Source organism: Accipiter gentilis, chromosome 32 (assembly GCF_929443795.1).
Source record: "Accipiter gentilis chromosome 32, bAccGen1.1, whole genome shotgun sequence".
NCBI lineage: Eukaryota > Metazoa > Chordata > Aves > Accipitriformes > Accipitridae > Astur > Astur gentilis.
The window spans coordinates 4,392,538-4,420,120 of NC_064911.1; the positions used below are offsets into that span (position 1 = coordinate 4,392,538).

At 38.7% G+C, this 27,583-nt stretch overlaps 1 protein-coding gene across 4 annotated transcripts; it reads left to right on the top strand.

The window, feature by feature from the left end:
* The first annotated feature begins 6,815 nt into the window (after positions 1 to 6,815).
* IFNAR1 (interferon alpha and beta receptor subunit 1) lies at positions 6,816 to 27,295 on the top strand. Of its 4 annotated transcripts, none has more exons than XM_049835049.1 (11): positions 6,816 to 7,109; positions 14,077 to 14,197; positions 15,659 to 15,852; positions 16,553 to 16,710; positions 17,587 to 17,734; positions 18,675 to 18,789; positions 19,636 to 19,838; positions 21,056 to 21,210; positions 22,064 to 22,217; positions 24,095 to 24,249; positions 25,680 to 27,295. In XM_049835049.1, the coding sequence occupies exons 1-11, from the start codon at positions 7,007 to 7,009 to the stop codon at positions 25,902 to 25,904; spliced, it is 1,731 nt and encodes a 576-aa protein (XP_049691006.1). In that variant the 5' UTR covers positions 6,816 to 7,006; the 3' UTR covers positions 25,905 to 27,295. The 4 variants fall into 4 exon arrangements, 3 of the variants coding, with proteins under 3 accessions (XP_049691006.1, XP_049691005.1, XP_049691004.1); XR_007510294.1 differs by lacking the exon at positions 25,680 to 27,295 and adding an exon at positions 23,187 to 23,281 and having other exon boundaries at positions 6,946 to 7,109; positions 24,095 to 24,184; XM_049835047.1 differs by having other exon boundaries at positions 6,948 to 7,109; positions 24,122 to 24,249.
* The last annotated feature ends 288 nt before the right edge of the window (positions 27,296 to 27,583 follow it).

Consider the following 27,583-nt stretch of genomic DNA (forward strand, 5'->3'; position numbering starts at 1 on the left):
TTTCAAAAACTTTAACTCTACATCCATGACAAGCTATAGAAAAAGCTTTTAAATAGATTCTTAACCAGAAATACAGCATAAGAATTTGTGATATTAAGTTACCCATTTTTTTCTGAGGCAGGTTGGGAAATAACCATTATTACTTGGCAAAATGTAATTTTCTAGTAATCATCGGTTATTAAATAAGTGGTATGGAGTGTCTGTGCAAATCAAGGCTCCTTCCCTTGATGTTGCACTGTCATGAAAAAGAAAGGTGAAAATAGCTATGTTACAGAAAGTACTGTGAATAATCAACAGGCTTAGCTGACCATCTGCATGCAATATACTGGAAATTGCTCATTTGCACTTCCTAATACAGAGTGCTTGCTTATTTCTTCCTTACAAACTGGATTTTCTTAAGTTAATTTTGCATGTTTTCCGCAATTACTGTAAAAGATTGAAGGCATAGAAGGATAATGATATCAAAATGACAAATGAGAAACCCTTGGGGAAATCTTACAGAGGAAATCCTGGCTTCAGCAGCACTGATGTGAATTCACTACCACTAGGATTTGACCCTGGAGAAAGCACCAGACCAAAGAAAGTTTAGTAACTTGCAGCTCTTCCATTTTCCCATTGACTCTGACATCATGTCACTCAAGTATTGTTTCTCATTTCTACTCCCTTCTCTCAGCTCCTGTTGCTTACATCAAACTTTTTAAAAGGAGATTGCAAGGTCCTCAGAGAGGGAACTTTCTTTTCCAATCTATGTGAGTAACATAGTTATAAAGATGATGTAAACTGGAGCTTTGCATGTGGGTTAGATTTTCAGACACACTGACGTAATGGTACAACAAGGCTCTGAAACTCACCCTAGCCAAGCACAACTTGCTGATCATTATGAAATGTTACCTATGAAGATGAAAGGTATAGGTGTATTATAGTTAGGCATTTTGAAGATATGAGATAGGTCTTCACAGGCTGTAAAAGGACAGACTGACAGCAGCCTTTCCACATCCTTCTAGCCTGGTTGATGCAAATTATGACCCCTCTGTCCTTCAAAACCTAATGCACTGTTCTGACCAGATGCCTGTGTTTTATTTACCTGAGTTTTCTCATGGGCTGAAAATACTCAGCTGTCTCATGGCTAAAAACATTTCTGATACACAGAATTATACCTGTCCCCAAACCAACTTTGTCCTTGTATATTTCAGGGTGGAGGGTCAAAAGAAAAGGGCAAGAGCTGAACCTAAGAGTCTTTCTAGAACTTCATGAGTGTGAGAATAAAACAATAATGCAGGAAATATCCTTCAAAATACACTTAATAATAAAGTCCTGTGGTGTAGCACCTTTATCGTTCCAGCTCTGAGCCTGACCTTGCTCATTGTATTCTGCTCCTTTCTGAAAAATAATTATGCCTGCAGTGCAGTTCATCAAGAGTACAGGAAAGGTGAGACCAGAAGGGTGCACAGAGCAGGCAAAGGGTATGTCATCTCAGCACCCGTGTGGGAAGAGCTGTGAGAAACAGAGAACTTTAGCTCTTGTCTTTGCACTGGGATCTCTGCAGAAGGGGAGACTGGGGCCTTCCGAAACTCGTGCAGCAAGAGCCACTCTCACAACGCTGGAAGCCTCTTCTGGAAGCAAGATCTTGCTCACATTTTTCCTAAACAGAAAGGGCAGTTTGCTAGAGCAAGTAATAAAAATATTAAGATGGGTGTCAGGCATTGTCCTCCTTACCCTAGAAGACTGACTTGCTCCTCTGCCGGTGGCTGAAGCCTTTGACAGGACACCTGGACCATATGGAGGAATTCTTTACCCCTTAAGAAGCTGCAGAAGAATAAGAGGTGGGGATTGCAAGGTAGAGGAGAAGCACTACCTGGAAGGCTTAAGTTCGATGATCAGTCTCATCTCAAATTATAACCGTGTCCTGGACAATACCGTCAAAAGTCAGGGAGAAATTCCCACTATGGTACAAACCTGCAAAGATGCAGAAACCAGTATCAGAAACCAGGGATGTAACACCTCGACATTGGATCTTTGCCACAATAAAAGCCACAGAGCAGTTGGTCAGATTGAAGTGCAAATTAGAATGAGAAGGAATATTGAAATATTTTGGAACACTTGAACTGGTAGTTATGTAGCTTTCCCCAACGTGAAATACCCAGGTCCCAATGAGATTAAAGTCTCAAAAGCAAATTGCTTGTAACACATGAAGGAAGAATGTGCATCAGATAGATACATACCTGTTTACACTGACAAAAGAGTTTACTTGTGGAAAAATCCTCAACTATAGCCTTGCTATAGTTCATGTCATGCTATCTGGAAGCAGGAGGACATATCTACTTTCATGCAAGCACAGCAGTCCAACCACACTTTGTCCAAGAAATGTAGAAATAGAGCCCAAATGTCCAAACACAGTGCTGAGAAAGAACCAGATGGGGTTTTTAATATATACTTGACTTGTAATGTTTTTTCTACTATGTAGATAAACTATCACTAAGCTGCAGAATATCAATGTATTAACAAAAATTTGACCTGATTCCTTTCAGCGAACATCAATGAACTTTGTGCAAAAGGCAGAAGTGGTAGGTTATATTTTGACCTCAGTAAGATTTTTTCATAATATCTTACAAGATACTGTCACAGACAAGTTAAGGAAAACCAGTCTAGGTGAAAGGAGACAAATGTGGGGCTTATAGTGGGTCATAAACTATAAATGAGTCAATGTCTCACTCATTGAAAGGGGCAAATGCCATACAGAATACACAAACCACACTACAGTCCATGGAGCACATAAAATAATACTTCCAGTTATTAGCACTGTGAAAGGGCATGTGGCAAGCTATATCCAGTGCCGGGAAAAGTCAGGAAGAGGACGAAAAACATGCTTTGTGAAGGAAGATGGTATTATGTGGTCTGGTAAACAGAACTGGCAATAACAGTCTTCAAAAATGTGAAAGGCTTCTGAAAACAGGAAATGAATAATCTATGCTATACGGCCATGACAGACATGAAAGCAGTTACAAGACTGCAACAAGACAGACATGAGCAAAAATTTTCTAGTGATGAAAACAGAAAAAGTATAGGAGATATTGCCTGAGAAGTGGCTTTTAAAAAAAAAAAAAAAAAACAAAACAAAAACCCAAACAACTAAACCCAAATGTCCATTAGGAAGGGGGGAGGTACAGCTGATCCTGCCTTGGGGCTGTACAATGAACCACTGGACTCCCTAAGGTCCTTCCTTCCTGAACCTATGTTTCTATGCTTTTCAAAGATGAAATACTGTATTTGCTTCTTTTATCCTGTTCCAGAGTTGACATGAGAAGAAACAAGCAAATTATTTTTCCTTTGTCTGTCAGCCAACTGAAATAAATTCAGTGGAGCCTGCATGGCTTAGCTTCCTCCACCACACATATGTTTTAGTATTGACATTGATGACCACAGGGGCACACATTGTCTTCACTTCTCTTTGGTTGCCTGTGTACTAGAGATAGAGCTTCTCTTCTAGCAGATTGTATCACCACCAGTTTCTGCTTCTTTCTTCTATAATATCAGTGAGGAAGTTGCATTCAAACTTATATTTGTCAGGTTACTAAATATTTCTACAAGCAATAAACTAGTAAGCTGGTTGTAGTTCATAAGCTAGACTGCAAAATGGTTACAGTGAAGTGTGGGTTACAAAAATAACTTGCCATAAAAATGCTTCCCTATAAACTGCCTGAGCACAAGATAACAAATTATCATAGAATAAATCTGAGTCAAGGTCGGAAATGCCCTGCAACAATATATCCCCCTAAGCATCATCTTATATCCATGCATTTATCTTCTACAGGCTCAACCATAATAGGCTCAACTCACTTCACTAAGAGCTTACTCTTGATGTACAGAATGGATTATTATTTTTTTCCTGGCAAGGCTTTCATAGCTGAGCATACTTTATCATGAGCAGCTCTGCCTAATAGATGTTTTTAACAAAACTCATCATTTTAGTATCACAGTACCCTTTATCTTGCAAGAATACATTTTGCATAATCCCTGCAGCCAATTCCTAGCTTTAAAGGGCATAGTTTTCCTCCCACTAAGATTGGAAAAAAATGTAAGTACATCTCTCAGCTTTTAGCACTTCATGACTGTGCTAGCCAAGAGCTGGCAGTCACATACTCTCAGCCACCAGAATTTTCAGTTGTCCAAAGCCTTCATCTCATCACATAACAAGAGCTGCCACCACAGCCCATAGCCTTGGGCTCCCTGCCTTGGTTTCTAGAGTGTGTGGGAAACTGAGAGGGGCCATATGAACCACTCTGATAGCAGCAGCCTGCTCCTACTCACGCTTCTTCTAGGTGTTGCTCAGATCTCTGCAGCAACAGGCTGCAGACACAGAAGCAGCATGCTTCTTATAGGTGTCTGTGTAAGTGTTCTTCTAAATGCGTGTGCGTCAGAAAATATGGCGCTTCCAGGAAACAATGAACTTTGTGTGCTTACGCTGTACACATGATCTGCACACGTACAGCAAATCCAGCACCCCTGGGAAAGGGTGAAGCGACACTTGTGGGGCAGGTCTGCTGCTTATATGCAATAATGCCCATCTTCTGATGGGAAAGAGCTGTCTAGTATTGGCTCCGTTTGACCCTATAAGATGATGGGTGTCTTCCTCAGCTGGAGAAGCACAGCATCAGTGATGCACAAAGTGAAGGCCTGTTTGTGTCAGCCATTAGCACTGTGGACATAACAATACATCATTTGGGTTCCTTCTCAAGGAGACTGCCATCCGGCAGAGTCCTAGTTGTTGTTAGGAGTGTGGCCAGTCAAGAACCATATTAGAAAACTACCAAAGAATTACTCACAGCAGACTAACAGGAACATGACTGCCACTGGAAAGGCTTGTCTCCTGAAAATGGCATTCCTAATATTTATGAGCTAATAAAAGATTGTAATTTCACTCCATTTATCAAAGAGCACTGACAGTATCATAGCTATGCTGAATGTTGCTTTGAACTCCTCTTGTTGAGATTTTAAAGGTACTTCAGCAATACTAATATACTGACTTCTTTTTCTTTACAAATTCAGAAAAAGGATAAATAACAGCCTTTGTCTTAAAGAGCAATCAGTTTATGCAAACTCACACAGGAAGTTGTGGTGAAGCTGACAATGTTTCACAGATTATGTCCTACTTTGTTACTTTCATCACAACACGCTTTCTCCTCACTCGTCTACTGACTACGTCATATGATAATCATGATAGATATGATGGCCCACACTGAGTAGTACTTAATAGCCTATTATTCACTCAGTTGTTACACAATAAATACACTTTTGTATTATATATTTATTGCATTGCATATTTATTGCTCAAATTAAATTAATAATAGAAACCAGAAACTAAAACTACACTGATTGTTTAAACACTTCATAAAGTATTTTTTCTTTAAAGAAACTGTGCTAGGTACAGGCACCTGTAGCATGCTAGATAACATTAGACACCACGCATTTCAGAGGACATGGTTAGCCACAACCTCTGGTCCACAGCCTTCACTGTAATGGTATCAGCTTCTTTTCAATCATCAGGTTTTTTGATAGGACAGGTTTTCAGCTTTTACATCCCTGAGTTGGCTAATGAAGCATATACGCTCATTCATTTAAAGGAATCAATAACATTTGCATTTCATAAGCACAGTTAGATACTAATGGTACCGGCTTTTAACAAGCCTGGGCTTAGTAGACATGCTTAGCGTACGTGTAGCACCTCATAGCAGAAGAGGCATCAACAACAGTTAGGAACACTTTTATCCCGAAGTATGGCTGGAAGGATTGTTACCTCCTTAAGCAACAAAAAATGTAATGTTTATAACACATAGGATGTAGGGGGCATAGACCTCTGCCTACCAGATTTTCCAATCTTTAATACATAAACCCAGAACTTCTGTCTACAAAAAGCGAGCTGGGTCCAAGACCCATTTCAAGGACTGTAGCGTGCATGCGGCATTCGATACCGCAGCATTCATTCAAATATTGAAGAACCAGGGCAGACTGCACAGATTTCCCCCCAGACAAATGCCCTAACTATTGAATGCGAGGAATATTATGGTCCCTCCCTGTGACTCAATGCATCGTGTGGTTTAGTGGGTTTTAAATTTATTTTTGATTAAACAGAATGGGTCATTTTTCGCAGGAGCTGCGTGAACGGGCTCCGCTGACACGTATGGGTTGGGATGGAATAACGGTGACCAGACGAGGGCAGAACAAAGGGAGGAAACCCGAGTGCTGCGAAGACCCCTCGGGAGAGCTGCACAGCCACCGACCCCACCCCGCAGGGCAGCAGTCCCGGTGGGCCTGCGACAACCGGACCACCACGCACCTGCCCGGCCAGCACCAGGCCGCCAGCCCACGCTGGCGACAAGACCGGCTCGCCTTACTTGGTCCGAACCCAGCCACAACGGCGGCGGCTGCTGCTGCGCGCAGGTAGGAATACCGAGTTACGCCCACACCTGACCGAGCGGCCCTCCGAGGGAGGCTCCTCGCACCCCCACCCCCTCCCCGGGGAGCGGGGGGCCCGGCCGGTCAGCACAACCCCGGGGCTCGGCCTCCCCGCTGCCGCTTCGACCGGGCCTGAGGGAGAGAGAGGTCCGCGTGCCGGCCGAGCGGCACCGCCACAACGACCGACGGCCGCGCCCCGCCGCCCTGTCACAGACCGGCCCGGCGGCAGCGGCGGGACCGGGGAACGGCGCGCGATCCGTCAGGGCTTTCCGCGGGCGGCCGCCCGCCCTTTCCTGAAGCGGCTCCTCCCACTGCCGCCACCGGAGAATAAACGCCTGAGAGGGCACGCGTCTCCCGCAGGAAGCCGCTCCTCGCAGGCGTTGCGGACAGACGAGCCCTAGGGCCCTGGCAGCCGGCCCGACGCCGTTCTCTGCCGCGCCCGGCAGCCTCCGCCATACCCACCACCGTCAGCGCGGCGGGGAGGCGGCCTGCGCATGCGCGGCCGCCCGGGGTTTCCGGTAACGGTGCGGGCGCCGGCAGTACCGAGGGACGGATGGACGACGGAGCGGCCGTGGCGGTTGGCGCGGGGCGCGGGGCCGTGGCCGCGGCGGCGTTGCTGTCCTCCCTCCTGGTCGCGCTGCCCCTACGCTGCGCAGGTGGGGCCCGGCGGGGCAGCCGGCCGGCGGTCGGTCGGTCGGTCGGTCGCTCGGGGGCTGGTGCGGTGCCTGCTCTCAAGGGAGGGGGTGGGGAGCTTCGGTGCCGCAGCGGCGGCCCGAGGCCTCGGCCTGCGGCGCTGTGAGGGGGGGGCGGTGGTCCCGGAGCCCTGCCGCATAGGCGTCCGCGGCCGGGATGCAAAGGCACGGCAAGGGCTTGGGTCTGGGTAGGTGGGTCTGCGGGGGTCAGCGGGGCTCGGTCTCCGTCGGGTGCCTTGGGTTTTACTCTGCAGGAGAGCAGCTGTCGTCCTCTCGTCTGCTTCAGGCTTTCCTGCTCTCTCCGAGTCGTAGAGGCTGTAGCCTAAGCGTGGGGCAGATAGGTTGTTGGTTTGCTTGAAAGGCACCTCTGTCTAGCCTGACGAATAAATAACGAAACGCGAGAAGTAAAATTGCAGCATGAGGGGTTTATCTCACAGGATGGTAAGATATGCCTTTTCTTGCACCTTTAACCAGCAAGAAACAGCTGTGGCACAAAACCTTTTTTTCAAGGGGGAAGTACTGTGCAACTCAGATAAGCTGTTAATGACTTTCCTGCATATTTACAGGACATTGTGATATGCAACAGAGAGTATATGGGCTAAGCTAGTTTGCATAGTGGAAATAATATAGCTGTGGGCTAGTGTGTGCATGCTGCTTCTGATGCCACCCAAATTCTTGAATTCTGTATAAGATTGTATTGTTCTAGTTTGGCATACCCAAAAGAAGACTAGAGAGAAGCTGTTTCCAGGGGTCCACACTTTCCATTCATGGTAGGATTCGGGCAGAGAAGCAGCGTTGGGTCCTCTTCTCTTTGTTTGCTTTCAGCCATTTCATTTGTAGGTGAATTCTTTGTGCGTCAGCCCCAAATTCCATCCCCAAACTGGATGAGTTTGCATTGAGATACGTGCAGCTACTTTGATTAACCCACACGTATTATAGCAAATGACTAACATGCAACATACCGCTTCTTAGAGCTAGAAGTAATTGCCCTGCTACAGTGACCTCTCACCTTCTGCCCTGTCAAAACCAGCAGTTTCTCTTTGCTGCTCCTGTATAAAAGTTCTCGTAGTAAGAGTTCTCCCTGGTTCTCTAGAGCACCTTTCTGCCCACAGAACCAATAACAGTGGGGTCATTTTTAGTGTGTTTGGTTGTGGCTTTTTTTTTAATGTCACATGTAGCCGGCGGTCTTCTTTCCTTCCTGTGCTGAAACGTTGACTTAATGTTTCCATTCGTTATGCTACATACTTAATGTGATAATCAGCGAGCCATTATGTACTCTTAATAGGATTTCCCCTTCACTGTCTCCTGAGGGAGTATATTTGTCTTGCTAACACTACTTCATTCTGTTGTTGAACAGCTTTTTTGTTATTCCATTATGTTATGTAATCATCATTTTCAACCATCATTTATTGAAAATATTAATTAAAATATTATGTCATCATGCTTTAAGTGAAGAAACGTGAGTTAATTTTAAATATCTGGCTTTTAATCCGTAGTAAAATAAACAAGGAAGAAGTCTTGATTTTTAGGTATTATTTTTATATCTGGTTTCTAGCTAAATCACAAAATCTCTCTGGTAATGAAACGTTACTGAGTTTACTCCTTCATTCCTGGATTGCTGTTCATTAGCATTTAAGAAATTAATTTAGGGAAGCAAACACACAACACTTCTTGGAAATAGGGAGTATTATGTGAAAGGATGGATGGGTGGATCACCTATGTGTGTCTGTAGTATTGAGAACAAATGTCATGTTAAATCAACCTGAGTTTCTGCTGTTCTAAAGTAAAAGGCTATGCGGATAGAGGAGCTCCAATTGCATGTGTTCTGGCTTAGTATTGCTTTTGAAGCTATATTGTGTACTAATCTCTTAAGCATACTGGAAAAAATAATCTAGGTTCAACTGCTTCAGTATGATTTTTCCAGCTCATCAAAATTTTTTACAGTTCACTGTCAAGAGGGAATGATGTATCAAGTGGGGACCTGCTCATAATCTGTGTGTTAGAATAGTGTAAGCTTATTAAATCCACATATAGTTAAGTGGGAGGAGCTCACAATTGTTTTGAAAAGCAGGCATAGAGTCGAGAAGTGTCCTGACAAACTGTAGAAATACTCCAGAAAAAAGTACAGTGGTGTTGAAAAAGGACATGCACAGGGCTGTGTACTTAGGCAAAAAGAGGGTGACAAAAGATGGTCAAAATATCAATTCTGAAAAAAAAAAAAAAGGCAATGTTATGATGCCTTGTATTTTATGTTTGGAAGTTTTAAGTGCTATGCTGTAAAAAAACCCAGAAGTAATGGGGCACAGCAGTGCTAATTAGAATGAAAACATTGGGTCCTATGTCTTGTAAGCTAGACTTCCATTTATTAATCTTAGCTGGAGTATTGTGATTTTCTGAAATATACTGTTTCAAGCACGTTCGACCATTTGGAGAGAATACAAAAGAGAACCAAAGTCATTCAGAAAGCTAGAAAATTTGGCTTAAGAGGAAAACTGAAAGAATTGTTGCTGCCATTCAGTTTTCTCTTCATCATTAGTCGTGTTTAACATAGTTTTCAAATACATCTGACGTAAAGAATAATGTGCTCTAATATCCATAAACAAAAAGTACATTGGCTAAATGTGCTTAGAGGAGACATAGGTTAGACTCCAGGCTTTGCAGTCTGTAAAATTTTTGTTGTCCATTGTGCTATGAACAACTACTAAGCTAGCATACTTGCTGTAAGGAAACTTGGATCTGCTCTGCAAAGATCCAGATCTCCAATAGAATCTACTAGGAAACCTGATTTGGGAGTTCTTTGCTTTTGATTTACAAAAAGCTTTCCCTAACTTCTAATGGTAAGGATAGTGAAATATTTCAGGTGATTGGAGGCCTGTAAAAATAGTTTATGCAGTGGTGGAAACTGTAAGACTTCTCTACGCAAACATCTGATGATGTATGTAGAATTGGCCACCTGCTTTCTCCAATGTGAAATACAGGTCATCTTGCAGGGTTTTTTCCAGCTCAGTTTCTGTGTTTCCAATATATAAATGGGTGATTAGGAAGTGTTAAAATGCAAATTGATGATCATTAACTTTTAACAAATTTCAACCAAAGACATTCCTCAGAATATAAAATTGTAGTTGGCTCTCTGATTATATCCCTCTTTTTACCTGCAACAGGACAGGAGATGGAGTGAACAGATGAAAGACCATAATTGTGACCTTGGAACCCTCAGTAAATAGGTATTTGAATTTGGATAAGAAATTTAATTTCCTGGTGAAGATACTTTCAATTATCAGGGTTGCCTGTCAGGACTGGGAGATGCTTCTGAAGCAATAATCTGGTTTTCTGACCAGGGCAAGAAGGAAAGTACCTAATCATGCTCAAGGTAGATCTACAAAGAGCGTTGTGGTTGTTTGTGGGTTTTTTTGCCGTTATGTTTTATACCAGATGAAGCCAAACGGTTGTCTAGTTGAGTGTTCATCTACAGCAGTGGTTGGTAGTGGGGTAGGAAGGAATAAACAAGTAAGTATATGGTGACACTTAACAACATAGTGTTACAGCAGTCTATAGCGTCAAGGCTTTGTATTTGACTCTGAGTTCATAAGCCAGGTAAGAGTTGAGCATTCACAGAGTCCTAGGGGAAGGAATTCCACAGATTGACTAAGCGTTCAATAAGGCAGCAGTTTCATTTGTTTCCTTGGAGCAGAGTGGTGTTTGTTTTGATGCTTCCAGCTTTGTGTTAACAAGACAGCAGACCTATTTTGTCGCTTGCATTCACCATGCCACTCATTAGGTGTCTGTAGATTTGTCATATCCTCCCCTCAGTCTCTTTTTTCAGGCTGAAGAGTCATAGCCTGATTCCTCCAAGGACAGAAGCTGTTCCATACCTTGGATTGTCCTTGTCATCCTTCTCTGCCTTACTCTGTTCCACTATCCGCTTATGAGAGCGGGCACTCTAGGCCTGCACATGGTGTTGAACATAAGTCTGTAATGAATGTATATAATGACATTAAGCTTTCTACTTTACTCCCTTAATCCCATATCAATTTCTAACTTTTTTTCCCTTTTTGACTATTGCTGAGCACTGACCGCAAGCGCTGACACTTTTACATTGTTGTTGAACGTAACACTGAACAGCTTTCTGAAAATTCCCTGAAAACTATAGGGTCTTCCCTGAGTAATTGGTAAAAGTTTTTAACCCTGTAGTGGATTTTAAGTTAATTTTACAGATGATGTCTCTGAACAGCATGTTGCTATTTATTATCTGTAAAGACTATCATGTGCTGCTGAAAACAGCTCTTAATGCCTCATTTCAGCAGTTTGTAAGAAGGATTTTAAATGGGTAAATGTCAAGATGGAGGCCAACCTTTTCTCAAACTTGCATGAGGAAGTTCTCAGAGAAAAAGGCAGTCAAATCTGAGACTTTCAGCAGTCATCTTTTGGGCCTTTAACCAAAGCTGTTCCGGAATAAATCCGTTCTAATTTGCTGTGTGTGCTCTTACTCCAGGACTGGAATGCTGTATCTTCTTCCAAATGTCAGCATCCAGAGCTGTATTTTTACAATATCGTTTGTATCTAGAGGGAAGATGTGATTATTTGCTGTGGTATTTACCAGCTTTAGAAAAAGCTGGCCTAGCTTCACACATTAGTCAGATGTCTTGCATCACCATGTTTTTTGTAACTTGGGGAGAGAGTATATTTGGTTAGAACATGAATCTTGAAACGATTTTTTTTCTGCTTCCAGACTTCCTTTTTCTGACCTCAAATGGAAAAGGTCTAATAAGAATTATTGTAAAGCTTCATGCTGTGAATAAGGATTTGAAAATGTGGGAAAGATGCTCTGGAAGTGCAGTGAACATTTGATTTTCTACCCAACACAAACAAAAATAATAGTCCTAACATATAGTAGGGGTTTTTATCAGCGTTGGAGCTCTGTAGGTACAATGCGGTTCTCAGCTAATACTACGTTATCTCATCCTGCCTTGGTTTACTCCAAGGTTCTATGTTGTTCAGGGTAAAGAATCTACCTTCGGAATCTCCTGTTGTGGAAATAAATTCTGTAGTGGGATCTGTGAGGTTTTACTGAATTATTTTCCTTTCAAGTTTTGTGCTTTCAGGATTTTTTCTAAGAGTCAGTAGTCTGTGGATACCACTTTAACTTTGTTCTCCAAAAGGATTTTGCAGACTTCAGTTTATAGATTGCTTTTCCACACATATTTCCTTTATAAAAAAGAGAACTTGGTCATCAGGTAAAATACGAAATAGTTTTTGCAATGAAGAGCCACTCTTAAAAATCAAATTCAGAACACTCCTTTAGATGTGTAAAGAGACTTTGATTGCCTAGGTGAAATAGGATGTATTTATTCTGATTTCTTCCTAATATAATCAAACATTAGACTGACATCAAAAAGCAATTTCGGAGTGATGGTCACTAACGTATTTTTAGAAGTTGTAGCCATTGGGAAGTGATTAATAGTGTAACACAGAACTGGTTAAAATAGGAAGTCAAGTCAGAGAGGTGTGGTAATTTTATTTAGTAGTAGTATTATTATTCATTACTTTTTGATTTTATTTTTTTCCCCTGATGTTTTAGAAGTTGAAAGTATGTTCTTGGTAAGAGGACAGAGGTTTGCACTGCATTAATTGTACATAGCCTGGGTTGTCAAAGATACCTAGTATAGGATACCAGGCAGAAGAACTTAGGTGAAGTTCAAGCTGTGTAAATCTGGGCTTGGCTGCTTAGTTGGTGGTTTTGGTATAACTTTAGTGACTTCTGCGTGAGGTTCCCTCAGTTCAAGTGTATTCCCTGTGCCTTCACACTGTTTCCCTTTGCTCTGTAAGCCACAGTGTGGTTTAGTTTCTAGTACTAGAAAACTTGCAGTCCAGACTTTCAGCCCGAATTGGAGCTCCTTAGCCTCACTGCTTTGAAGTAGTGCCATAGACTGATGTGCAGTAATTCAAAGCAAAATGTACTTTATAAACAGCTAGATAGATTTCAGTTTTCTTAAGTATCAGAATAATTCCTTCTCCCATAGCATTGTTACTCTTATCTGTCCTGATACCTGAATTGTAGACCAAATAGGACACCTAGGATTCTGCAGATCTCAAAGTTAACGGTGAGGAAGTCTTCTTTAGGAAGTGGAATATAAGGTAATTATGAGGCATTTGGGTTTTTTTAATAATTATTTTTGAAAGGTGGAAAATAAAGAGGGGAGAGAGCTATCCTGCAGATGATTCTAGCATGCATGCTTCCCTCCTGTTGGCAATCTGCCTGTTAGGCTTTCTCTTCTCATGGTCTGGTCCTTTCCTTGATGTTAGGGGCATTCTCATGTGTCCTGAGACTTGGCCCTCGCCCTCCATAAGTAATTTTATGTACTGTTCTTTGTGTAAAAGAAAACACAGGATTACCACGAGCAAGATACAAGATCTGCTATGTGATGAAGCCTCACTGAAAGGGGTTTGTGTTGAATTTATGGCAGTAATACGTGACATAAAACAAGTCTGCTATGCTCAATCTGTTCCGCAACTGTGAAATGACAGCATTATGTCAATCCCTAGCACTTTGCAGCTGAGATCCAGATGTTGGATCCAACCAATAACATACTGGTTTAAATGCATTCAGACTCACTATAATCAATGCATGACAGTGAACACAGTCCTTGAATGTTGCAACTGTATATACCCTTTTTAAAGGGGTGTGGGGAGAAAGACATTAAGCAGAGAGGAAAGAGCTGCATAGTCAAATAGGCTAAGAAACTGCCTCATGCACAGCTCCTGAGCTATGTGTTGAATTGCGGTTTGAGTAGCGTGGGGTTTTCTTAACTCTTATGTTTGTTATTTCATTTCACTATAAATCTCTCCTTTTTTAACAAAAGTAAGTTATTCTTAAGTTGGGTACAAATTATTTATCCCAGTCTTTATATACCTTTATGTTACTTTCTTGTAGGCCAAACTAATCTGAAGAGTCCACAGGATATTCAGGTCTATGTTGTAAATACAAATTTCACTCTAAGGTGGAACTACACTGGGAGTGATACCAATGTGACATTTTCAGCAGAATACCGATGGTAAGTAGAAACTTATATTCTGAGCCAGAAATGTTTGATGCTTATTTGTGTAGAAGAGCATAACAATTTACTGCTATGCTTCTTGATACTGCCATGTAAAACTTGTATAGACTTTTTGAAATCCAGAAAGTAGAGGCCAGGAAGGTTAAGTCTTGAAATGAAGTGGAATCCTAGTATTGTCCTTCGTTTGTCTAATTCATATGTAAAATTAGATTGGTCACTGATAGTGACATGTTTTAAATGGAGAATACGCTTGGCAGTAATGCTTAATACTAGAGTGGTTCTTTGAGAAGATTAACCAGTACACTTAGAAATGTAGTATTTAGATTTAGTTATTCTCTTTTTGTGTTTGTTTTTTTTTTTTAAATTAAGCTACATTGTGGCCACACACAGACAATTTGAGAGAATTTTCAGTGTGGCTTTTGAATAATTTGTCAGTGTTTATGAATCCAGGTTTCTCATCTGCAACTTTTAATCACCAGATGAAATAATTTAATTTTTATTTATTATAATTAAATGTTTGCTTGGTTTTCTTCAATTGTTTCATATACCAATACTTATGCATGCATATACATATACATTTGGTATTTTGTAGCATTTCCCTGACAAGTAAATATTAAAAAACACTTCTAACATCAAATCACTTAAGAAGTTCCTGATTCTAGTATTTCCTAGTGTATGATTTTGGATTAAAAAAAAAATATAGCTTGCCTTCTTCAATGTGTAGATGAGAAACAGCTGCTCTGAAAATAGTTTTATTTTAAAAATGTAATACTGGTCTGAAAGATAAGATAGGAGCTGAGGATATACAATTACTACTTCAAGTCTGTGCCTTTTTTTTTGTCAGGACATTTTTAATCTCTATATGAAATGACTCTTTCTTAAATAAGGTCTGGATGTCTGTAACTCACAAGAAAAATAGCTTCTGTAAAGCTGATTATTCCAACACTTGCTGCTGAACTCCAGTTTTCTCCTTTGTGTTTTAATTTTCCTCTAATCTACATTCCTTGCTAATGTTAGAATTGGCTTTTGCTGCTTTTATGCTCTTTTAAGCACTTCTTGCCATCAAGACTTTTAAATTTCTTCCAATGAATTATAGAATCATTGACAGACTATGATTGTGTACTAAGGATGTAATTCTGGGTTTTGACAGTACTTTGGTGCTGTTTTCTGAGACCATGTGTTTACATGGTGAATAAAGCAAACTGGTATCAGACTTTGCAGACTGATAGTTAACCTTTGGTAATAAGGCTGAACTAATAAATTAATAGATTAAATTAATGAATTAAAAGGTGATATGAATTCTGGGGTAACTAAGTAGATAACACTGATTACACTGCTGCTGGTGATAAAACAGCATTAAATGGTGTGATATTTATTAGCGTTAAGAAGAAAAGGAAAAAGAATTTCAAGTTTAAATTGTGTATTGGTTTTATTTTTGGGGTGTGTTCATTCTTGCAGGTTTGAAGACTTTGTAACAAATGAAACGGAATGGAAGGAGTTGCCCGGGTGTCAAAATGTTACTCACACGGAATGTGACTTTTCCTCAGCAATAACCAAATACTATGATACACATCATGTGCGTATAAGGGCTGAAAGAGGGGAAGAAGTGTCTCCATGGTCTAGCACTTTTGAAATGAATCCGTATCTTATAGGTATGAGCTCCATATATACTGTAACATTTCTAGTTAAATGTCCTTCTGCACATTATTGTGGAAAAATGCATGTGGTTTCTATGGCTCAAAACAACATGAACTAGTAGTTTTCTCAACCTTAACATAATATAAGGTATTTGCAGGTCATGGAATGTTATGATTTTCCCTTTTCTGGAAAGGGGAAAGTATTGTAAGCAATGCTGGTTTTCTGACAGAATTTTCTGTCACACTGTATTTTTCTAGATTTCAGAAAAATCCTTTTTGACAGTGGTCTCTTCTGGAAGTTTTCTTCTGACGTTGTGAGTTTTCGGTAGTTACAGTGTAGTGTGGTACTGAAGCCTTCCCTCAATGTTGGATTGATTTGTTTGAGCTAGGTTTCTTGCCTTGCGTGTTTTAGAATAACTAATACTGATTTTTCACTGCAGATTCTGGAAAACATTCATTAGCAATATTGCATTTTAACTTTACTGCTTTTAGAACCAGGTAACGGTGGGTGGTTGTTAGGTTAGGCTTCTATTAGATACTGCCTGAGATTCATGAAATCTAAGATCCTATAGGCAACTACTGTGATCTTGTTACTGCCTGAAAAGAATTAAAAAAGGCGCTATAGGCAGTTACTGTGGTTTTACTAATGTAAATTACTTTTTTGGTGTTTTTTCTTTAAATAGTCATGCTTGACTTTTTCTTTTAATATTTGCAGCTCATATCGGTCCCCCAGGAGTAGAGTTGCAGTCCATAAATGGAGTCATAAAAATTAGGATTTCTCCTCCAGAAGCAAATCAGGTCCGAAAAATGTGGATAGCTCATCTACGTTTTAAATATAATCTCGTTATCTGGGAAAATTCATCAAATGCAGAGGTATGATCACTTTTTTTTTTACTATTTAACCTTAACATAACTGTCAGAGATGTACTTTAATTGTGTCATGCTACAAAATGGAATTATTTAATTATGTAGCTGTGTAAAACTGTTGCTATGCAGTTTAAAAGTTGGGAGGGGGTGTTTTCTTGGGGTTTTTGGTTTTGTTTTCACTAGAGGATTTTATTAGATTTGTGATAAGAGTTTGTATTTCTGTTAAATACTGGAGCCGCTTTCCAATGAATGAGGAAGAAGGTAAAACCATCTCAGATGTGTTGGAGCAGGTGCCACCCTCAGCCAGCAGGGACAGGGAGGGGAAAGAGTTCAAGGTAGTGGGAAGAAGCATTTACAGTAAGGCATAGGTATAGGGGAGGGGAGAGGTAGGAGGCTAATTTGGTCTTGCTGAGACCATAGTCATAATCATTACAGATCAAAGGAGAAAAAATAAGTACAAGCTGTGTACAAAGGTCATTCACTGAAGTCTGGTAAACCAAAAGCAGGGAAGTAGCTGGAGGAGGAAGGGGGAGCATTTGCTGAATGACCTGGGGGACAGAAGTGTACTATTTGCTTCTGAGTTTGTGCCTGAATATTTGTGTGGAGTTATGCATCATGTAGAGCAGTGCCACAATCCCTCCCTACTTTCATGTGTTAAAGGAGCACGACGTGTTCCTTCCTCTCAATCACGTAGCTAAGTTGGAAACTTCCATTTAGCACTTACTCAGCTCATATATTGTCCTTCATTCCCTATTTTAGCATTTTTGATGGCATATTATATAAATGGGCTGAAACCTGGGGAAAGAAAAAGATACTTTTAAAAAATCAGCTCATCAGGAAGAACAGTTCTCTACATATGCTGTTTGCAATTGTTTCTTGCAGTTCAGAAGTCAAAGTATTTTTCCTACTGACACAATTGACGATCTTGCACCAGACACTACCTATTGTTTGAAAGTTCAGGCAACCCTTCCTTTGGAATTTCAAGAAGGCTTATTCAGTCCTATTCATTGTGTAAAAACTACCCATAAAGGTACAGAGTAAAATTGTTTTATCTTAAAATGATTACTCCAGTTTAAACTGTTGGAAACTAAATTGTTCTAAAGCAATAGAAATATGCAGAAGTGCCAAGTTCCTACTCATTTTGGTATAACAGCAATCTTGACAGTTACGTACATTTTCTATTTTAAATCAATATAAATATGTCACCTATCAATATTAGAGTTTTAACAGTACAAAAAGGTTTTTGCTCCGAGGCAAATTCTGTCCATTAATTTGGATCGCAAAAACTACTTTCTGTATTTTGGAAAACTGGATATTTTTGAATTTGTGACTTTGAATCAGGAGGAAAGGGATGTGTATGTAGGTAAAACAAAAGCTTTTTGTATACTTGGCACTAAATGAATGCATATAAAGTTGAGTTAAGCTTAAAAAAAATATTGTTTTTATGGAAGCCTTGGTGAATTTATTATTACAGATTCTGAAGAATGGCTTAGTGGCAGTTTGCCACCAGTTGCTTGTTTTGCATGTCTAAATTTAAGTTCTTTTGTGTGCTGTTCAGGTGTCAGTTTAAGTACTTCTAAATGTTTCTTTGAGGAAAAAATAACCGTGTGGGTGGGAATGTAGAAAGTCAAACATTAGACTGAATGGGTGGTATGTCAAAATTACTTTATGTGTGTGTATTTTACACGTTTTTCTCGAGTTATTGCAGAACCAATTTATTTCTACTAATCTTAATGTTTCTGTACTTATTTTTTTCTGAATTGATTGTTAAATGGTTTTTTACATACAGCATACTAAACCTTTAGCATCAGAGACCTTGACTTGCCATCTTTATAATGAAAACAGACAACTTTTTTATTATTGAAAGCGTACCATGACCATTTACATGAGAAATACCCATTCAGTGAGAAATCGCTGTACATAATATAGAGCTTTTCAGTAACTGTGCGTTTCCTTTTCATTTTGAGCAGTGAATGACCTACTCTGTGCAACAGATGTGAGCGTTCTTGCTTTGAATATGAAATTTCATCTGCATTGGAAAAATCGGTATAAACAACATGTGAGCTACAATGTACAGTATCTCATGTGAGTTAAACAATTTCCATATCTCTGCTTAAACAGGTTATGTCATTCTAAATGCCATCCATTGCATTTTGCAAATAGTTCCTAGAAGTTAAAGTGAAATACTTAGTGAAAGTGACTTAACGTATTCATTGAAACATTGGGTACCCCATCTGGACACAGTGTGGCTTTTAAAAGGATTGCATATAGCATCATATCCTGGAATTTCAGGGTAGTAGGCTTCTTTTAAGAGTGTTAAACACTTGATGGAATGGACTACTAAATATATGCTAAGTAACATTTTTAAAAGATGTAAAGTTTGTATTGCTTCATATCTTTTTGAATATGAAGAAATTGGATGACTAAAAGTCAGCAAAAATGTAGGTGTTCAAGGTTTCAGTTATCACATATGTTGACTACTTTTGGTTGGATCCTAACATGGAAAAAAAAACCATCATGTCTCTAAACCTGTATATTAATATCCAGTTGTCGCATAAGTATTGTGTGTGGCCAGCATCTAAATGAAGAGGATGGATACCTCTAGCATTCTTTTGGAATTCCTTTGGCATGACAGAAAATAATTGACTTAATAGAACTATATGAAAAATCTTAATTTGGATTTTAAAAATTTCTAAACCTGATAGATAATTTTTCTGTTGAGGCTTGATTAAAGCACTAATTTGTATTTCGTTATCTAGTTAACTTAATTGTTTCAGTTATAAATGAAAAATGAGTATTCCAAATATCAGAAATTTCTAAGAGGCCCATTCTTCCAAAAATAAAAAAAACCCTATGTAGCACAAGTGAGCGTGCTTTTTTTTTTTGAGTTCAAGGACCTCACATCAAAAATCATTAAAATATCTCTTGCAGTGGTTATCTAAAGAAACTTCATGATGATTACTCAATGAAGTGGCTCAGTGTACCTGGATGTGAAAACATCACTGATACACAATGCAATTTCTCATCTATCATCTCTACTACTTCTGGAATTTATTATCTCCGTGTGCAGGCCATGAGCGAATATAATAAATCATGTGTGTCTAATGAAGTAAAAGTAGATCCTCTGATAACAAGTAAGCAAACATGTTTTCTTAACTTTTCATTTCTCAACAAACTTGTGTCTAATGTTGTTATTTGCCACAAGAAACTTGCTAGATTAATGAGACAGAATACATAGTTCCCCTGCAGAAACTACATTGGGAATCCTGGCCTCATCAAGTTAAAAAGGAGTTTCTCCATGGTCTTCTCTATTCAGCACAGCCAGTATTTCACTATATTTAGAATCATATCATTTGCTTTACAAAATTAAACCACAGATCACTGTATGGCATTTTATAATCTCACTGTATACTATGTTAATCACTGTGTGAGATTGTACTAGAAATATCTCTAGTCTGACTTTTGCCATTGACAGGGAGCACTTCTTGATATCTTAGAAAAACAATGCCAAAGTCACGTAACTTTGGAATCCACTGCCTTTCTTTTCTTGTGCATCTACTCTCATCTCCTTCTCTCTACCCCTGCACAGTGCACCCCTGAATTTTGTGTTGAAGCAGTATTACATTGACAGACAACCCTGAAGAGCTTCATGAAAAAGCAATCTTAAATGATAGTGACATCTAAGTAAAAAATACATAACACTTTCCAGAGTGAAATGATGATAATTTTTATCTTTGGTGCACTCTTTGATTTTGTGAGAAATGGGACCTTACTAAAATGTTTGACTTCAAAAAAGTTATCATTCATAAACGTCAAGAAATGATTGTCTAGTATGTAGGGTAATATTCCATTGCCTTCCATACTGAAGATGGAATCAATAGCTATTCTATATGTCAGTTTTCCCTTGTCCAAGCTCTTGGTAATTAGATAGTTCTTTAATACAATAACAGTGACCTAGGTAAATAATTCAACAAAAGACAACAAAAACTGTAGTACTTCTCACTTTTTAACTATACTGTAACTGTGAAAGGGGGTATACGTGAAAAGGAGGGCCCACATCCTGATGAGTTAAGAAGTGTTTCGTAGTTTCACTTTGACTTGCATAGAGTTAATCCCATTGTCTGTGTATTTCACTGACACTTGCAGAAGCAACATATGAAAGTGGAAAGAGAAAATAATTGAAATACTTCTTGGGACTTGAGATTCTGAATAAAGCTATTAGTGAAGTTAGACTTTTAAGTGTATGTTTCTTAAAAACTGTCATAGATTTAAATTATAGCATTTCATGCAATATGTTAATTTGTATTCTTTCAGTCTTATTTTTAACTTCTTTTTTTTTTAATGTCTTAAGATGAAATTGGCCCTCCTGGTGTAAAGGTGGACATCAGTGATGTTTTGCTCCATATCCAGATTTCTCCTCCAGGAGGATCTGAGAGTGAAGTCATGAGGGACCATTATGACTTGTCTTACCGTATTCTGTATTGGAAGAATTCATCGAATAATGAGGTATGAACTAATTAAATACTTAAACCAGTGTATAAAATTTGTTGTGACTTAAATACTGAGTTTGAGTTCTCCTCAAGAAGCTTATTTTCAAAAGAGGCACGTATATGGTGTATCAATCATGCAATTGTTTGTTTTGGGTTTTTTTCTCCCCTGGAAGATTCTTTTAAAAATCTGGTCAAGATGACCTTTATCACAAAGCAATTGAGATTTTAATCTTTTTCCATTTATGTGTCTTTATGTAATAATTTGCGGAATTGCACTGAGTTTTGTACGAGCTGCTAAATGGCTCACTTCTGAATAGACGTTGTAGGGCTCTTGTGATGCCGTCTTTCTTGCAGTATGACTGTGCACTGTCTTAATGTAGCTTCTGGCCCCTCAAATTCTGTTCTTTTCTGTATTTGTGGCTTTATAGCTATATGTATCATAAAATAATGAAGTCTTTGCATGCTTTTAGCTCACATTTTAATGGATCTTTCCATATTCTTTAAATGCTTCTTACAGTACAATATTTTACAGTAATTGGTAAATGTGTATGTGTAAATGCATGGAGGAAGAGAAGAAAACAAACTACAATCAGAAGAAAACAAACTACAACAAGAAGAAGTTTCATTCTGCACACAGCTTTGAACTGTAAAACTTCAGTATGGCAAAAGCAGTTGGTTCTTGCTGATAAGTGTTTCCTGAATGTGTTTGCTTAGGAGAGTTCTGTGGTTTCTTTTACTTTATTTAATCCAAGTACAGAACGGTGTCTAACTCTTTACAGAATTACTTCTTCAGCAGAGGCCAAAATTCTAATCTGAGTGACTCTTGTACTATTTATGTGCATCTTAGTCTTCCAACTTTTCTTTTTCAGGAGGAAATCAAAATGAAAGAGATAAAACAGACAATAGGGACAATCTCTGATCTAACACCCTTGACTTTGTACTGTGTAAAAGTACAAGCCTTCTCTGAATTTTACAACAAAAGCAGTCATTACAGCAAAGAGGAATGCATCAAAACACCTGGAGGTAGGAAGAGCTTGGGAATTGTTACACTTCTAGAAGTAAAACAGTTAACCCTTCACAGGCCTTTGCAGGTCTCACTAGTTTAAAAAGTATTTGCAGCATGAATTATTGGCTTCACAGACTTTGCACCTAGTTAAGCAGAGATCCCTATCAGCAGTCTGTCACTTAGCTGCTCTATGTTGTCTCCTATAGCTAAACTAATAAACTGCTTCTGTTCTGACCTAATAAAAATTACATTCTGATTATTCCACCACACAACTCAGTTTAGAAATTATCTCAGATTAATAACTGTAATGATTGTGAATTGAACTTAGTTCTGTACTTGTTAACAGGCAAGCTTTAATTTCCAGTACTTTTACGATATTTTTAGGAGGGTGCAACAAATCACTAAATGCTATGTCTTCAAGAATATTTTATTAAATAAAATAATTGTCTTAATTCTTCTGTGAATTAATTAAATTTAAGAAAAATCCTGCAGTAAAGTGTGAGGAGACGAATCATTGGACTCATAGCTAAAAAGCTCTCCTGTGTGCAAAATGAGAATACATTTGTAGATGGATTACACTTACTCAGAACACAAGAGCAGGTTATCTGTTGAATTTAATTTGGCCAATTATCTTCTATTAACAGGCTGTAACACTAGAAAAATTACTAAGTATTCAAACTGACTTAAAACTAAGAAAATGTAATAATAGTAATGCTACTTTCTCACATCTTAAGTTCTTAGGATTCATTTATATTGTAGTCCTCACTGCTTTGTCTTTATCAAGCCTAAAAAGGAACAAATGTTGTTATTTTTACCTTAATAAGAGAAAGTCTTTAATCTATTTTACTAGTTGGTTATTAGTCTTCCCCATATCTGTCTATTACAATGAGCCTATTTAAGACCAAGCAGCACATTCAAGGCTCTATATTGAGAGATGCAGTCATGCAGGTCCTGCTCTGTATTTCCCATATGTTCTTATGTCCCAGTGTGGAAATCTTTCATTCTGTGATCATTCATACTAACTGGAAATAGAGATAAAAAGACCTGCTTGTTTCATCTTTTATTTCTGAAGTGTCTGCTGGTATGTATTAATTTTAGTATGTTCAAACTCCTTTCAGTTCATTTGTTTGAGATAGTGCCAGAGAATATGTTACAAAGCATAAGAGTGGAGGGGAGAAGGAAGCTTGCAAGACTCTTGAACTTAAGCACTGAATAGCTTATGACTATACAGATAAAAGGTTTCTTTGACTACAGTATCTTACTATCAAAAACTGGCTTCTGTCATGTAAACTTCTTCTGTCATAAGGTCCCAACCTTAAGTCCTGGAACTGAGCCTAGCCTGTTAGATTTCCCACAGTTCCTGGGTTAATACAGGAATGCAGGACCATAGAATGGTTTGGGTCGGAAGGGGCCTTGGAAGATCATCTTTGAAGATCCCATGGGCAGGGACACCTTCCACTCTATCAGGTTGCTCAAAGCCCTGGCCAACCTGACCTTAAACATTTTCAATGATGGGGCATCCACAATTTCTCTGGGCAACCAGTTCCAGTGTCTTACCAACCTCATTGTCAAAAATTTCTTCCTTATGTCCAATCTAAACCTACCCTCTTTCAGTTTAAAACTGTTGCCCCTTGTCCTGTCACTACAGGCTTTGGTAAAAAGTGTTTCTGTCTTATAAGCCCCTTTTTGATAAATATTTTGTTCTGTGTTTTTAATAAGATTATTTAAGATACTGGAATGGCATAATTTTTGTAATGATCATCATGGCTGCATATAGTACTATAGAAATGTGAAATTTTGTGATAAATGCTGTAGCAGATTTGGAGGTAATTTGCTCTTTGATCTTTGTAGTTTATGAATACCTAGACTGAATGGGGTTTATTCACTTTTTTAGATAAAATTTTACATCTGGTCATTTTAGCAACATTTGTAACTGCCCTGATTGCTGTCTTTCTTGTGGCTACACCGCTTGGTTTTGCCCTGTACCAAGTCTACAACAAAATCAAATACGTGTTCTTTCCATCATGCCAGCCTCCTTTGAACATAGAGGTAAGATGAGATGTATTTTTCTCATTCATTAAGCAGATGTATTTTAAGAAAAAAATGAACAGAAAATATTATGGAAAAGTGTTTATCTGTTATCCTGTGGTCTTATGGTTATGCCAGGATTAACTGTATAGGTTTTAACGAAGTGCAGGAATTCCTATGGAAAAAAAATGGGTAGTATCAATTTCTAGAATTCTGTGATTGGCAAATATTTTAACTTTTATGTTTTTTCTTCTGTCTGTGCAAAAGTGTTGCTAACAATCCTTTATTCCAGAGACTGTGCATGTCTACCCAATGTGATAATGTACTTTTGCCCTGCTATATGAGACCAGAAATGTTTTTCCATTGTGTTATCTGAAAGAGCATGCTCTAGCCTTTTTGCCATCCTTTAAAACTCAGAGGAGGCAAAAATGCAAGCCCAGTCTTTAGATGAAATTTCAGTGTAGCAGGCAGCAAATGCCTGTATCATTTCCTGACCTAGTGGCCTGGATGGTCTCTAAAAAGGCAGATGATGTCCAATTTCCAGCTCAGCTTGGCACAGGTAGTACTTAGTAGGCATCCTGTTCTGGCATGAACAGGGCAGCACATTAAGTGTAGCTATATTTTGAAATGTAGCAAGAATTGCTTTTTGCTGTGCTTTCTTCTGTGTCTCTCGGAACATTGATGTTGAGCAGTATATGGCCTTCCTAATGTGTGACATCTCACTGAAGGATCTAGGATATGTAGTATACAAAGCTTTCTGAACAAAGTTGTAACTTAAAACCAGTCTCGTAGTTTACAAGGGCTAATCTGAATTTAATTTGTAAGGAAGGCAGCATTTTAGCTGGTTTCTTCAGTAGAATACTGGTAACATAATTAATGCAATGCATATTTAGAACCTTTTGTGATTAGATTTGATATAAATGACAACTTCAGAGAATAGATTTAAAGCATGTAGGTTAGACAGCAGTGCACTGTTGAGAGCTGTATAAGGTTTGGTATCCTGCTGCAGCAGCTCACTTTCTCCTTCTTTCAAACTTTATAACTGTTAATGGTTTGTAGACTTTGCAAACACACACCTGTCGTTCCCATGCTACCACATGATTTTTTGAAAGTGTTGTAAATTAGGATTTTAATTTAGTTCTTGGGTTGCCTCATAAGGCTATAATCAATGACATATTGCAATTATATAGATGATTGACAACTACGAGCATAGCAAAAGAGTTAAGATTAATGCTAGACTTATTCTTTAGTGTTCGATTATACACATGCAACTAAACTTCATCCTAACTTTGAGTTTGTGAACTTGGGGAAACAAATGGCATATTATAGGTAGAAAACCTCATGATGCTACTGAATACGATAAACTAGTTTTGTACAGCTGTGGTATTAAGCAGAATCATTATGTAGGTATTATGTACGAACGTTCATCTCTTCTGCTTCTCCTTTTGCAGGGTTTTGGAGGACAGCTCTTAAGCAGTCCTTATCTGTCAACTACAGAAGAAACAATAGAAAATTGTTCTATAATTGAGACTATCATCACAGAAGAAGTAAATCAAACTGATTTTAAAGACTACATACATTCTAAACAGAGCAGTCGAGATTCAGGAAATTACTCTAACGACGATACTTCAGGGAGCAAAGTGTCAGAAGAAACACTAGAAAAGGAAATAGTATAACTTTTAAGAAAATAAAATTCATATATGGGACTGGCAGTGTAATAAACACTTAAAACTTTTTTATTATGGAAGTCGCAGCCTAAGGAAGGAAGTATGACTTTGGGATCTTTGTCTTCAGGTTTCCAAATCTGCACTTTGTTAGTGGAAAGTTACATACCCTCTCTGCTGCAGGCTGATTAAAGTTAAAACACAATTGACTCCTTGTACCTTACGCCATTTTGACTGACATTTCAGCATATGATAAAAAGAGTACCATCTGCGTAAAGAGGAGCAGATCTGTACACTTTATATACTTGAACCTGATAACCTCGGCGAAAGCCTACTCCTGTTCCACAGGAATAATTTCTCTGTATCTTAGAATTTTGGTTTGAATGCCAGTGTGTACTGTGACAGAAGCCTTAAATTCCAGTATTGAATCATAAGATGTTTACACAGGCAGAAGGAAATTGATGCTGGATACAACTTTTAATAACTCTTCTGACATTCTCTTCCAGCCCCCTGAGGGGCAGTGCTTTTTGGCTCAGCAGGTCCAGAGCAAAAGATGCAAAGAGACCAACAGTCAATGGGGTAGCTCCTCTGAGCCTCCTTGTAGAATTGCTTGGGGCCATGGCTGTGGGATGTTCCCAGTGCCCACTTGCTTGTTCCTATATCTGTGTCCCTGCATCAGGGTGCTCTTCTCCCACAGCACTCAGTAATCTGGGCAAGTATGGGGAGGGCAAAAGGCAGGAAGGAGGTTCACTTCACTTTACTATAAAGAAAAATTTCTCATTAGAAGCTCTTCGTAAATGAGGTTGGATCAAATTGTTTTACACTGCATTTAGGATTAAAAAAAACCCCAAACATCCAAGCAAGATGTACGCTGCAAGAAGAAACTAAAGAATACTGTTACTTTAAATGACAAGGCATGTTAAGAGGCATATTCTTGATTATTTTTTCCCCGTGGCTACATAACCAGAAGTGTGTAAAATATTTATTTCTAATTGAATTGTATTTAGAAATGTCTCTTAACAAGGAGGAAACTTATTTCTGTAATTAGAAGGACCCAAGTTGAATTTAGAAAATGCCTATTAACAGAATGGTGAGGATGCTTGTCATTAAGAGCTTTTTCAGCTTAGTCTCATTTGGCCAACAGATTTTTCTTTGTACAGATGAAAAGGATATGCTGCAATAATGTTTCAGTTTGCATGCCACTTTCTTCTGAAGTAATTTTTTAAAGTAGCTTATTTTTTATGAAGAAATTGATTTAAAGTAAACTGGTTTTGAGCTTCATTGTTTATTTTCACAAGCAACTGTTGGTGTTTATAATTTTTTTAATTTTGAAGATGTGAACTCATTTTGTAAATTTTATATCCCTGTGTTTATTGAAGAACATAATAAATTTTGCATATTTACTTCTTTATGCTTTTCTTGGTTCCATATATTTTTGATGTAGTGACATTGAAGCTACACCATGGATACTTAGGAAGCTCCCATGAGTCTTCAGTTACTGACCTCCTTAAAAAAAAAAATGTGAAGAACATCATATATAAATTTAATTAGGGCTTACTTTGAGAGTGTTGCATGATTTGGACAAATCAGAAAGGAAGTGCTAATTCAGTTGCTGAATCAGGGCTTAAAATGAGAACACTGAATGTTGGCATTCCAGTCATTGTGGTCTTTGGTAAATAGCTTCCATCTCC

Coding starts and splice junctions, on each gene's coding strand:
- IFNAR1 (XM_049835049.1), top strand. CDS start 7,007: ATGGACGACGGAGCGGCCGTGGCGGTTGGCGCGGGGCGCGGGGCCGTG. Junction 18,790..19,635: donor TACAATGTACAGTATCTCAT/GTGAGTTAAACA, acceptor TATCTCTTGCAG/TGGTTATCTAAAGAAACTTC. Junction 22,218..24,094: donor ATGCATCAAAACACCTGGAG/GTAGGAAGAGCT, acceptor TCACTTTTTTAG/ATAAAATTTTACATCTGGTC.